We start from the raw sequence: 12,352 nt of genomic DNA on the forward strand, positions 1-12,352 counted from the left end.
TAGGGTCGAAACGTCAGGACATTAACTATTTTTTGCATTTATACCATTGGTCCATTTGTTTGGTAAGTTGTTTGCAACAGCTAATTTTATTTTCTGAAGATTTGAGTGTGTGAACTGTGTTTAAGTCACTCAGGAATAAGGTTTCTGCAGCGACACAATGTGAATTATCACTTTTGACTTATTATGTGTGTATTTCTTGGGGGAGGAAACAAGTTAATACTCAACGTTATGACCAGTCGCTCTGAGTGACGTCAGGAGAGAAACTCTACGCGTATAAAGGCGCGGTGGAACAACATGATGGAACTGTGTGGCCGTGGCCGTAGACGTATTAGCTTTAGCCGCGGTTGGGTACAACTGTGGTAGCATACAGAATGTTCTTTTTGTTTAAATATATGCAAAAAACCCAATGAGGATACAAAATGACTAATGAGCAGTGGAAAAATGGGCAAATACATTTCCCGCATCAAGGAGACCAATTTTATCACAGGGTGAGCTCGGCTGACTACGCACTCTAAACCCGTTGATTATGACCTTTAAACAATGGGAACCACACAAAAAACAAAACAGAAGGTGTCCGTAATTAACTTTTAGAAAGTCAACATCGTCTGATTTGTTTCCAGGCTGAGATGAGCTTGACAATGATTAGAGATCGAACCCGCTACGCATCACGACTCGACGGCACGCATCAACGTGATCATTGGATGGTTTTGTAGCTCAGTATCAAACAAATTAATAGGGAACTAATTTGATGTTAAGTGTATGAGATTGTGCAATCCAAGCTCATGGTGGGAACACCGTCTTGAAATTGAAGTGACCAACAAAGCCTGGTATCGCACAAAAGTCTTACATTGCCTAAATAAACGCAAAATAGCACAATACAACGTTGGACAGTGACTTCTAACAGCGAGAGAAATCTGACGTGAACGTCACTATCTGTATGGTGTCAATATACGCTCATCGCAACACATGAAGGGTGTCTATATTCATCACACAAGTGATGCAAAACCTTCACCTTATACTTGCGAATTTCATAAATTGACAGTTGACTTAAATTCATCGCTTACATTTAGGGCTTGGGCTACATTATGGTGCCGCACACACGTGTTTGTTCTCCCGGTTTAACTTGTTTGAGTGTCATTTGCGGTTAGTGTTCACTTGTTTGCTTTGGTTACGGGAGCCTTGCCCAATGTCAACGGTCAAGAAGGTTTGAAAACGCACGTCAGAATTAGCAAATGATGTCATCAATTGACACATGCGTGGCATAGAGGGCCTACTGCAATTGACACGTTGAGCATGGGTCTGTCGATGTTGTGAAGAGATACCCTCGTTAATTGACAGAGACAGCAATCGACGGCCCAAGTTCGTGAGAATTAAGGTACTGAAAGAAACTATTCATTCTACCTCCATGATTGAACTATGAATTTCCTGGACGGGGGTGTATTGCCTTGTGGATGGAGTCAGTGATTAAAAGTGGGTGAACTTGACACTCTAAGGGCATTCGATGTTGAGCTGTTCACCGCGGTAGCTCGGGACTAAATCATACGAGATGGCAATGATGAGTGTTAACGGCTCGCTGTCTGATGCTGAAACCTACACTAATATTACCGATGTGAACATTACTACAGCTTCGCCACCGATGGGGCCACCGATGGACGGGCCACGGTGCCGTTGGCCGGCTCCTACTCCAGACTGGCCGGTAGCATTTGCAGAATGGCAATGGGGGTGGTACGTACACATCTACACATTCCCTACGCTGTATCTCTGTCTGACCATTTACATCATCGTGTGGTTTGTAAGCAGCTGCTTAAACGGGGACTCAAGAGGCGAAGGGGGGTACCGTGGGAACAAGAAGACACCCCGTCTGAACGCCACACTACACGGTTTAGTTCTCGTGTCGTGCTCGTCAAGATGTATCTTTCTGTACATTGACCCTTACGGAACTCGGAAACTGCTTCCATGTCCACTGGGACCAGTCTTGTGGTCAATGGGATGGCCTTTCATCACGGCATCGATAAGTGTGCTCCTTCTTGTTCTCCTCGAAACAACAAAGATGTCTCTAGCTCCACCGAAGTTTCAGCGGCCGTCTGTCCTCGCCTGCATCGTCGTCCCCTCTCTGTGCTTCGTCCTGGTGGCTGACTTTCTCGTCGCGTACGACAACTCGACAAAATATGCCCTGCTGGTGTGCCAGGTCATGTTCATTATCTGGGGTGCCCTACTTGGCTCGGGGTTCCTCTTCGTGGCGTGGAAGATGCGCCACATCGTCGCAAACTCCAAGGGGTGTTACACCAGCGAGGAAGTAGGTGTGCGAGAGACGGGTCGCCTGAAGCGACTGAACAGTATCGTTCTCTCCTGCTCGCTCGTCGGACTTGCCCTCACCGTGACCAATCTCTACGCCGTGGTGTCAATCTTCATTCCCTCGTTCCGTTCCGGGTATACCAGCCCATGGAGGTGGATGGTATTCCAGACGTGTCAGCGCCTTCTGGAGGTGTCAATTGTCGTTCTTGTCTTGATGGCTGTCGCTGGAACGGGTAAGTGGAGCAGGAAGTCGGTGGCACCGTCCTCGGCTGCTGTCACCAGGGCTGGTACTGCGTCGGTCTCCAACATCCCAGTTTAGGATACCTCTTCCTCTTCAAAAAAACTATTATAAATAAAACTATTGTAAACTCGTTCAAGAAAACGCTGATAAATATTCTGTTGGGAATTTCAATGTAAATATTAAACTTTACTGCAAACGCAGAATGAAAAGTAAAAATGTATGAACAACTATAATTGTACGCTCGTTTAAATAGTGGTTTTAATCCACTGCTGAATATTCGGTTGAAAGGACAATTTAACTATTTTAAGTAATTGCAAACGCAACATGAAAGAAAACGTTTGCCTTTTGCGTTTGACGGGACCCTTATAAAGGACAGGTAAAAAGAAAGACCAATTTAAAACAACAACAAATATATAATTGATACCTTGAAATCGTAGTTCGTTTTCATGTCGTTCACACGAAATACTTTACATTGCAATGATGTCGTTCCCTCAAAATAATGCTGCATACTATTTCGTTCCGTTAGGAAATTATTTCTTTTTTTGGAAGTATCAAGTGTCGAGAAAATGAAAGTCGATTTCGAGGGGACGAATACATTTCTATATGGAACAATGTCGGCCTATATATATTTTTGTTTTGGTACATATATTTTGTTCTCTATTTTTTAACTGTCCCTTATGAAGCCCGTACATGAAGTATAAGTCGAGGTTTATGTTTTTTATAAGCTTAAAGGCAGTGGACACTATCGGTAACTACTCAAAATAATTATTCGCGTAAAACCTTACTTGGTAACGAGTAATGGGGAGAGGTTGGTGGTATAAAACATTGTGAGAAACGGCTCCTCTGAATTAACGTAGTTTTTTCTTTCATAGTTATCTCGCAACTTCGACGACCAATATTGAGCTCAAAATTTTACAGGTTTGTTATAAATGTGTTGAGACACACCAAGTGAGAAGACTGATCTTTGACAATTACCGATAGTGTCCAGTGCCTTTAAGGGATACGATGTGGTGTTATATTTGATTGGTGTAATCGAGTATGACTCGTACATGTAACAAATGAAAGAAATACCCAATAAGCAGGACTTTTGATAACTTTTTATGACATTGAATTGGGACACATCAGCAAAAAACAAAAATGTTTGCTTTCACGTTAAAATGGAATTAAAGAAGTCCAGTAATCTTGCCTTTGAATTTCCAGTTTAGTATTTTGTAAACAAATATTGATAGCACTGTCTTAGTATTGCTTAATCTTAAAAGGACTCGTCCTTGGATTGAGTGCTTTTAACACAAAAAAAAAGGCATTTGAAAGCGTTTGTGATGAAAAGAATATGGTTGGAAAGGTGTTTTTAATGTACAATAGGGATCAAGAAAAGTATAACTCGAAATTGTGTGGTTTTTCAATTTGATGTCTCACACGGTCCCGTCTATTTGTGGAGTCGAACATTTATGAAGTGAAAGTTTCAATGGGCATCTGAAAGCACCTTTGAAATGCTTTTCGATGAACATGCTAGTCCAAATTTCCACATGTTTTTTATGTTGTGCTTGTGTTAGGATACATCAAGTGAAAATACATGTACTGGTCTTTGAAAATTACCCAAGAAAGGTGTCCAGTGCCTTTAAGTCATCTAAAACATGATGTGTGCATTAATAACCTCCAGGATTCTGTTATGGGGCATTTGGGAAACCGCAGCTACAACTCCGCCATTATGATGCGTCCTGCCTGAAGCCCTATGTCACAGTGTTTCAACGCTGACGGAACCAAGACCGTAGTTTCGAAAAGGCATAACAGAGAGATTGGCATTCTCATTACAATAAAAATGACGTTAGATAAGATTGCCCGTTATAGTTATATACATCCGTCAAAATCAATATACAAAATTTGTATTAATATTAATAAAGGGTTGACTAATGAGAATAATGATATTAATGTAGGCCTACGACGTCTCAATGTAATTCTATTCTAAGAAGCCACCTGTAGAGTCAGACATAAATAAACCGTTGTTATTTGAGCACAAATGAAAAAGTACAGCCTGGAAGTACAGCCTATAATACCTGTGTTGTGTTTGTTTGTAATACAGTTATCTGTAAAACTAATGTGTTTCGGCTTTTGTTTGTGCTGTTGTCGTTAGGGAAGTTTAGATCAGCTCAAAGGCAAGGTACGCGTTTGGTAATTAAGTTACGGGCTCTTAACGTTTGAAAAGAATACCACCACGACGCGAGGTGTCGGCCGGGGGCGGAGCTCCAAAAGGGGGAGATTTTAGCATATTTTAAGAGGCTGTATCTCGGGAACGGTACGGAGTATGGACTTAATTTTTGGTTTGTGCTCATTTTAGCCATAGTGGAACAGTTAGACAAAGTTTCATGTAAATCTGGGCTAATTTGACAACTGGTTAATTTCAACCCATAGGTTTGTACACTATAATATTTGGGGGAGGGGGTGTCTGGCAGGTCTAATGCAGCAGAAAATTTGTCTGACGGTTGATATTTTTTACTTAGTATCATGTTAATGACCGTTTCCACTTGGTTTCATGTGGTACCTAGAATCTTTGATTCAGCCCATTATTTTGCCTCTTTGTTGGGGGTCCATGCGCCACACGCAGCGGGGGGTCCCCGGCAGACATCCATATCTGACTATGTCAGGTTATCCACTAAACGTTCCTGTACTCAAATATTGGTACCTCGTTCCTTTAACCAAAGTGCTTTGGGCTGCCGGTCTATTACCACACATAGCGTGAACGTCAGATTGTGTTGTTTCTAGCTAGGTGACGTCACCACTTGGTTTTATTTCTTGCTCAAGCATGACGTCTGAAAAATGGTAAGTTCACGACATATACTAAAAACGAGAGAATTTAAAGGAACGTTACAGACTTGTTTTGCTAACGAAGCAGTTACTGACAGTGTATGCACTTTATGTACATTGTTATCTACCATACATAAACTTACAATTACCTGTAGAAGTTTCAGATCGCTCGGCAATCTGGGGCACGAGAAACTTGTGAAAAACCGAGTACACATTATGGTTTGCATGACATCGATTAAAACAATAATAATTTAATGTGACATTTCAGACAGAAATATTTCAAGGGATGTTTTCTACCATCATCAATATTTGACCATGTAAGTTTAATGTAAATAATAAGATCATAGACGATTTGTTTTTCATACCAATTCTGCAATGTTCCTTTAATAACGAATAATTTGTTTGATAACAACTGTATTATAATTGCTGATACTTTCAAGTCAACATTAGCAAACAAAAATTCACTGTCTGTGACGCTTGTCAGCCTTCAGCTGTTAATATTTCATCCCGATGCTTTTGTTCGCCCATTACTCGAAAACATCATCCAATTACTCAATTACTCGTGGAGGTGCACGCCTCCACGAGATGAAATTAAATTGGTTTCAGAAATGAAAAAAAAAATGAAAAAAACAAAAAAAGATTTGTAGTTACGCTTTAATGACCGTTATCAGCAAACTGCTGAGTAAGTTTGAGGTAGCGCTTAACATTACCGAAGGGCGTCTTATCAAAATGCTTCCAACATTATAAACCCCTGGCTACTGGGCAATTTAATTCATCCCCTTGACCATCTCAGCTCCCTGGGGGGAACATAAAGCCTGTGCAACAAAACTATGCGCTACTAAAGCAAAATCAATAACAAGAACCATCTCTTCCCTCACAGCACCCATTTACCCATGGCTGGAGAGAAGTAATTATAGATGCTGGTTTTCATTGTTACGACGAGTGGTCTCAACGTTTCGACACAGCCTTAAATCGCCATCGGGAGACTTGTAACGAGGGGTCGACTCGATCCAATGCTGAGCGAAAGTACAGTCCCGGACGAGTACCTTCCGCCATATACTTATTAAAGACACTGGACACTATTGGTAATTGTCAAAGACCAGTCTTCTCACTTGATGTATCTCAACATATGCATACATACAATAACAGACCTGTGAAAATTTGAGCTCAATTGGTCGTCGAAGTTGCGATATAATAATAAAAGAAAAAACACCCTGGTTTACACGAAGTTCCCCTTTCAGATGCTTGATTTCGAGACCTCAAATTCTAAATCTGAGGTCTCAAAACAAATTCGTGAAAAAATTACTTCTTTCTCGAAAACTACGTTACTTCAGAGGGAGCCGTTTATCACAATGTATTATACTCTCCCCATTACTCATTACAAAGTGGGGTTTTAAGCTAATAATTATTTTGAGTAAGTACTTTACTCCGCGGCTGTACAAATTAAGACACAGTGCCCGAAGAGCAAAATCTACACTGCAGATTGTGTTAATCCACTAATACACAATATTGTTATACCTCTGTGCAAATTGTGAAGTTTGATTGGTCGAGAACCACTCATGTGACGCGCAACAAAAACGCGTGTTACATGGTTCGCGACGCGCCGGTGTGGCGGTTTCATCTTTCCGCAGTGTTCAGTTTCCGAATGACCAAATACGGTAACATTACGTCATGCGATGCCTGCGCACAGCAAGCGAAAGTTGTCAGTTTTTAGTGCCGTCTTGAGTCATCCGTGTTACTCTTCGGTAGCTGTCATGGCGGCGTCCACGAGTACAACGAGCGGCGAACGCGTGTGGATCGTATGAGAGAATTCGGTGTGAAGACCAAGCAAATTATCCTGTTCACCAGTGGCACAAGCAGTGTGACCTGCTTAAAGTTGTACCCTTGAATACGTGTGATGGGGCAAGGGAATAAACAGAAAAGAATCGTAAAATAGAAACAATTTGGGGTCACAGAGAGAACTACAGTACTCGCCATGCCAGGGTACTCGCGGCGGTATTTTTGTCTGACTACATCACCCGGAAAATTGAACACGCCGGAAAGCTAAAACCGTTCGAACAACGTGCTGAAATGTCCGGCTACGTCACCCGGAAAACTGAACACGGCGGAAGACTGAAACCGCCACACCGGGTAACATGAAAAGTGATGTACACCGGGTGTACATCACCTTGATCGTTCCCAGCGTTGGTCGATTTCGCGCTGTGTACGAAACAATCGCGGGTTCGAGGAAGTTGTTTCTCGTTCGTCTGCTTATTAAACAATGAATAGTCCGTCGTAATAATGTTTGAAGATGACAACAGAACTTCGAAAAGAGGAATAACAATTTTACAAAGGTATAACAAAACAATTGTTGCACGTTGTGACTGGGGTCCATGGGTTTTGTACACCCTCGAGAAAAAATGGCACTTTCATTCCATTTTCCCCCTCGGGTGTACAAAACGCCATGGACCCCGTCACAGCGTGCAACATTATTGTATAATGGAATATGAAGCCTCACCATTACATGCATGCTGAGGTATCAATGAAGCCTTAAAAACTATGTATAGAATTAATTGTCCAAGTGAAACTTCAGAAAGTCGCGATGTTCTTTATTATTCAATAAAAAACAATTTCTGTTTTTTTTTTCAATATACATGTATGTTAATTCAGATGAACTCTAGTCCTAAGTGATGTTTGTAGCTTAGCATGGTGTGAATGATAAGAAAAAAATAATATTAGACTTACGAGTACAACCATGTAATAATGACAATACTGTTTACCGAAAGTGTATAATGGCTTTAAAGCCATTGGACACTTTCGGAACAGAACACAAAATAAAAGTTCACAGATTTACAAATAACTTACAGGGGTTACAGAAGGTAATGGTGAAAGACTTCTCTTGAAATATTATTCCATGAAATGCTTTACTCTTTGAGAAAACATGTAAACCATAAACCATATCAATTCTCGATATCGAGAATTACGGATTTATAGTAAACACATGTCATGACGCGGCGAAACGTCCGGAAACAAGGGTGGATTTTCCCGTTATTTTCCCCTGACTCCGATGACCGATTGAGCCTAAATTTCCACAGGTTTGATAAGAGCACTGTGTTTTGCAACTTGCGTTACACAACACACGGGACCAACAGCTTTACGTCCCATCCGAAGTGACGGTATAATAGAGATCAGGCTAGTCGAAACAATGACCACTCCGTGGAAGTTAAGTTAATAACGAAGTCCTCCAAGTCCACGAGGCGAAAATATTGTTCCAGCCGATTTCCTATACCTCCCCATTAGTAGGCAGGGCGGGTCTTTTCAGAACTAAGTGGCCTACGGAATAGTTTCCAGGGTTCCGAATGATTTACTCCGAGAATCAAAGTAGAATAAATAACAAGACAAGTTCCCACGAACAATCTATATTACACATTACGTGCAACCAAACTTAGTATGCATTGATACCTCGCCAGCATTCAACGACTCGGAAGCCATGGATACAAAAACTAAACACGATCTCCTACAGGCATACCTCTCCATTAGTAAACAGGACAGTTCTTTTCAGAAATAAAGGTAGTCACCCGAATTACTCCCCGGAAGTAGAATAAATAGCAAGACAAGTTACCAGGAACACGTAGCTAAATGATCGAGCCATCGTAAACTGATCATAGGCCTACATGGACTTCGATCACCATGCGATGCTCGGAAGCCATTAATTACACAAACTATAAACACGATGTCCTATACCTCCCTATTAGTAAGCACGACAGTTCTTTTCAGAAGTAAAGGTAGTCACCCGAATTCCGAATTACTCTCCGGAAGTTGAATAAATAGGAAGACAAGTTCTCAAGAACAAGACTGCAGTAAGTATATATGCAAGGTACGTGTATACACGATCGAGCTAGTGTGTAAAACTGAAACATTTACCTCACCAAAAACTATTGCGCACTTCATTACGCATTTACCACACGACCATACAACTGAGTGTCTATTACTTCCTCCATGGTCACACCTTTGCTGAAAATCAAACATCCTTGGGAACAAATTAACGGGATGGGTGAGATGAGAGGAATGCAGTTGATGATGAGGCAGGTGATGGTCGAAACACACTTTGAGAGTATACGTTGTCGCGTTCGTTCGCTCATCGATTCTAGATTGATATAAAGGGTATAGGTATACCGTGTATCGTGAATGCTACACCGGAGGAGGAAGGTAACACCCCGAAAAGTAATTGAACATGGCCCAATTTCATAGAGCTGCTTAACAAACAATTATGCTTAAGCAAACAAAAATCATGCTTAGTAAAAATCAGATTACCGGCCAGGACTCCACTCAATTATTGTTATGCTAAGTAAACAACAGCTAACTACCAGTCACAAGCAATGTATATGTCATGACATTTTGTCCAGTAACATGTGTAAAATAAGCAAGCTATTTTCGTGCTTAAGCAAATTTTTTGCTCAAGCAGCTCTATGAAATTGGCCCCAGAACTCGGTGTGGTGTTGATCGTTTGTTTGTAACCCTTGGTTTGCGTGAGGAGATGGGTTGGGTTCCACCCAAATGCACACCTGTAGTATTTCGGTATACACGTTTCAGACAGGCACTCCAGAGTTGCGCCTAATCAAATTATCATGAAAAGTTCGACGTCTCAAACAGTTGGGAGTGACTGGACTACACTTCTACTAAAGATCGACTGTTGCAGTCGTTCGGAATGACTGTGGAGCGCCTTTGTTTCAGACGTCGATCTTGTCAAGAGATGAACCTAAATGTACATGTAAATGTAATTGGGGTTGACCTATAGAGTCGCTCCTAATCTATTCAGTGTGCCTCTGAAACCGGTGTTTCTTGGTTTCACCGAGACCCTTCTTTCACTGGATGGATGCTCTGTGTTTTATTTATCGAGGCACAAAGATTCATCTTGTCAGTATCACCATGGTATCACCATAGTGATTCATCTTGTCAGTATCACCATGGTATCACCATAGTGGTTTGTATGGTTCCAATTAAACACTCTGCCTGTCAGTTCGTACTGTTGTACATTTTTTTAAGAGCGCTTTGACAAACTTTATTCAACGATTAAAGTCTTTTGAGAATTAATTTCATTATTGTGATGGGGGCAAATTTAGTTGTATAATCTTATTTATTTGACGTCCTTAAATGAATTTAAGTAGTCAAACATTAAAGAAGAAACAAAGTTAGGACGAGTAAAACAAAACCCGAGATGATAGACAACATGGCTCTGCCAGCAGGGACAAATAGCTTGCGTATTTCTCAACCTTCAAAATGTTTCTTATACCAATTGAAACTGTTTTCTCAAGGGCTTTGCTTCTTTGTCCGCTAGAAATGAACCAATGTCTGGTGAAGCGGGATGAAGAAAATAGACATCTTCATCCGTGGATGAAGCGAGCTTTAGTCTCCTGTCATATAGATCACCAGAGGGACCTCTTCGTGTTTAGAGAGATTCAATTGACCGTACTGACTACCGGTTTGATAGACGACAACCATGAGGCAAGTCCAAGATGTGACTCTCAAAGCCAGACCAACAGGGAATTGTTTTGCTGCTAATTTCATTTTGGGTATCAGGTTATTAAATAAAATGAAAACGCATCTCGAAACGCGATTAGAAGTTATATCTTGGTCAACATCACTTTTGTTGTTTTAATAACTGTGTATTCAGTCGTATAAGTTAGATACCGGTGATACAGCTGAGGTCGAAATTATTCTGTGGCCGCAAATCATAACACTGTCTTCGGAGGTGTATCTGTCTTGGGAGAAAATAATAATAAAGACCATCCCCAATTAATGAAGTAAATCAATAGAAGAGATAATTAAATAAACAAATCGATTAATTGCCAAATACAGACACGATATCACAGTCCATGGAAAAAGTGGCACAATTGTCAGGAGTACAAGGGCTGACCTAAATATACGGGGTGTAGGTTTTCATATTTCCATTAAATTTTGGAACTCAGACTTAGGTAGGCACAATGTCATGCCCGGAAATAATAATTAAATCAAAATAACGTTGTTAATATAAATTAATACGATTAAAATTTAATAAAATAATTTAAAGTGATAATAATAATAATAATAATGATAATAATAATAATAATCATCATAATCATAATAATAATAATAAACAAAAAAAAAGAGGGGAAGTATACACATTTCACAAAAAAAAAACGTTATAAAAAAAAAGAACATAATAATAATAAAATACATGAAAGAGATAAAATAGATTCAAACAACTTGGGTTAGAGAAACAAGTACAAATATAACAACGACAACAAAAAAGACAAGAAAAACATGGGTTCACATACTTCTGAACTTCAATTTTGAATTTTGTTTTTATTATCATACAAAGATAGTTTACAATATGTACATTATATACACGGCATTATTTCACGAATTCAACATAAAATGTTTAGCTTTTTAATATTGTGGTGTCTGATTTGATTGGGGAATAGAATTCGTTGGTTGGGCAAATAGAGGGAATATTTGGTTGAATCGTGCCTTTAATTATACCATGGAACAGCCACTGTCTCCTTGGAAAGATATTTGAAGGGCCATCACAAACATGAATAAAACAACTATAAGGTAGAATAACAATCAATTTTCAAAATGGCTGCTATTGCTCGTTTGACCGATGTTTTTTTCCCACAGGATATGCCTATACAATGCAATGGCAATTTTCAGTCCAGTCCAATATTTTTTTCCAAGACATAGGGCGATTTTGACTTTGTGCCAAATTCCATGTTTGTACAAAATGTATAACCAAGGGGCAAAGGCACAATTTCACATATTTGCCGTATGCCTACTATATTCAAGTTTTATGGACAAGCTGCACCATCATATTTGTTATGAAAACAGCTTCTATAATAGATACATATCATTCGCGCTTGTGTATATTTTCCAAAGCCTAAATTATAATTGGTTGATCATACCAGACACCATGTTGACATAACTTCCCAATCTCTAAAATGCTCTTTCATAAAGGCTCTCAAAGCGTTTATGTTGCATTAGGTTTCCTTCAAAAAG

General features: G+C 40.0%; 1 protein-coding gene across 1 annotated transcript; it reads left to right on the plus strand.

The window, feature by feature from the left end:
• The first annotated feature begins 1,407 nt into the window (after positions 1-1,407).
• LOC117290885 lies at positions 1,408-3,313 on the plus strand. Its single transcript, XM_033772451.1, has one exon. The coding sequence runs from the start codon at positions 1,547-1,549 to the stop codon at positions 2,612-2,614; it is 1,068 nt and encodes a 355-aa protein (XP_033628342.1). The 5' UTR covers positions 1,408-1,546; the 3' UTR covers positions 2,615-3,313.
• Positions 3,314-12,352: the final 9,039 nt, after the last annotated feature.

The sequence above is a fragment of the Asterias rubens genome, chromosome 5 (assembly GCF_902459465.1).
Source record: "Asterias rubens chromosome 5, eAstRub1.3, whole genome shotgun sequence".
Taxonomy (NCBI): Eukaryota; Metazoa; Echinodermata; class Asteroidea; order Forcipulatida; family Asteriidae; genus Asterias; species Asterias rubens.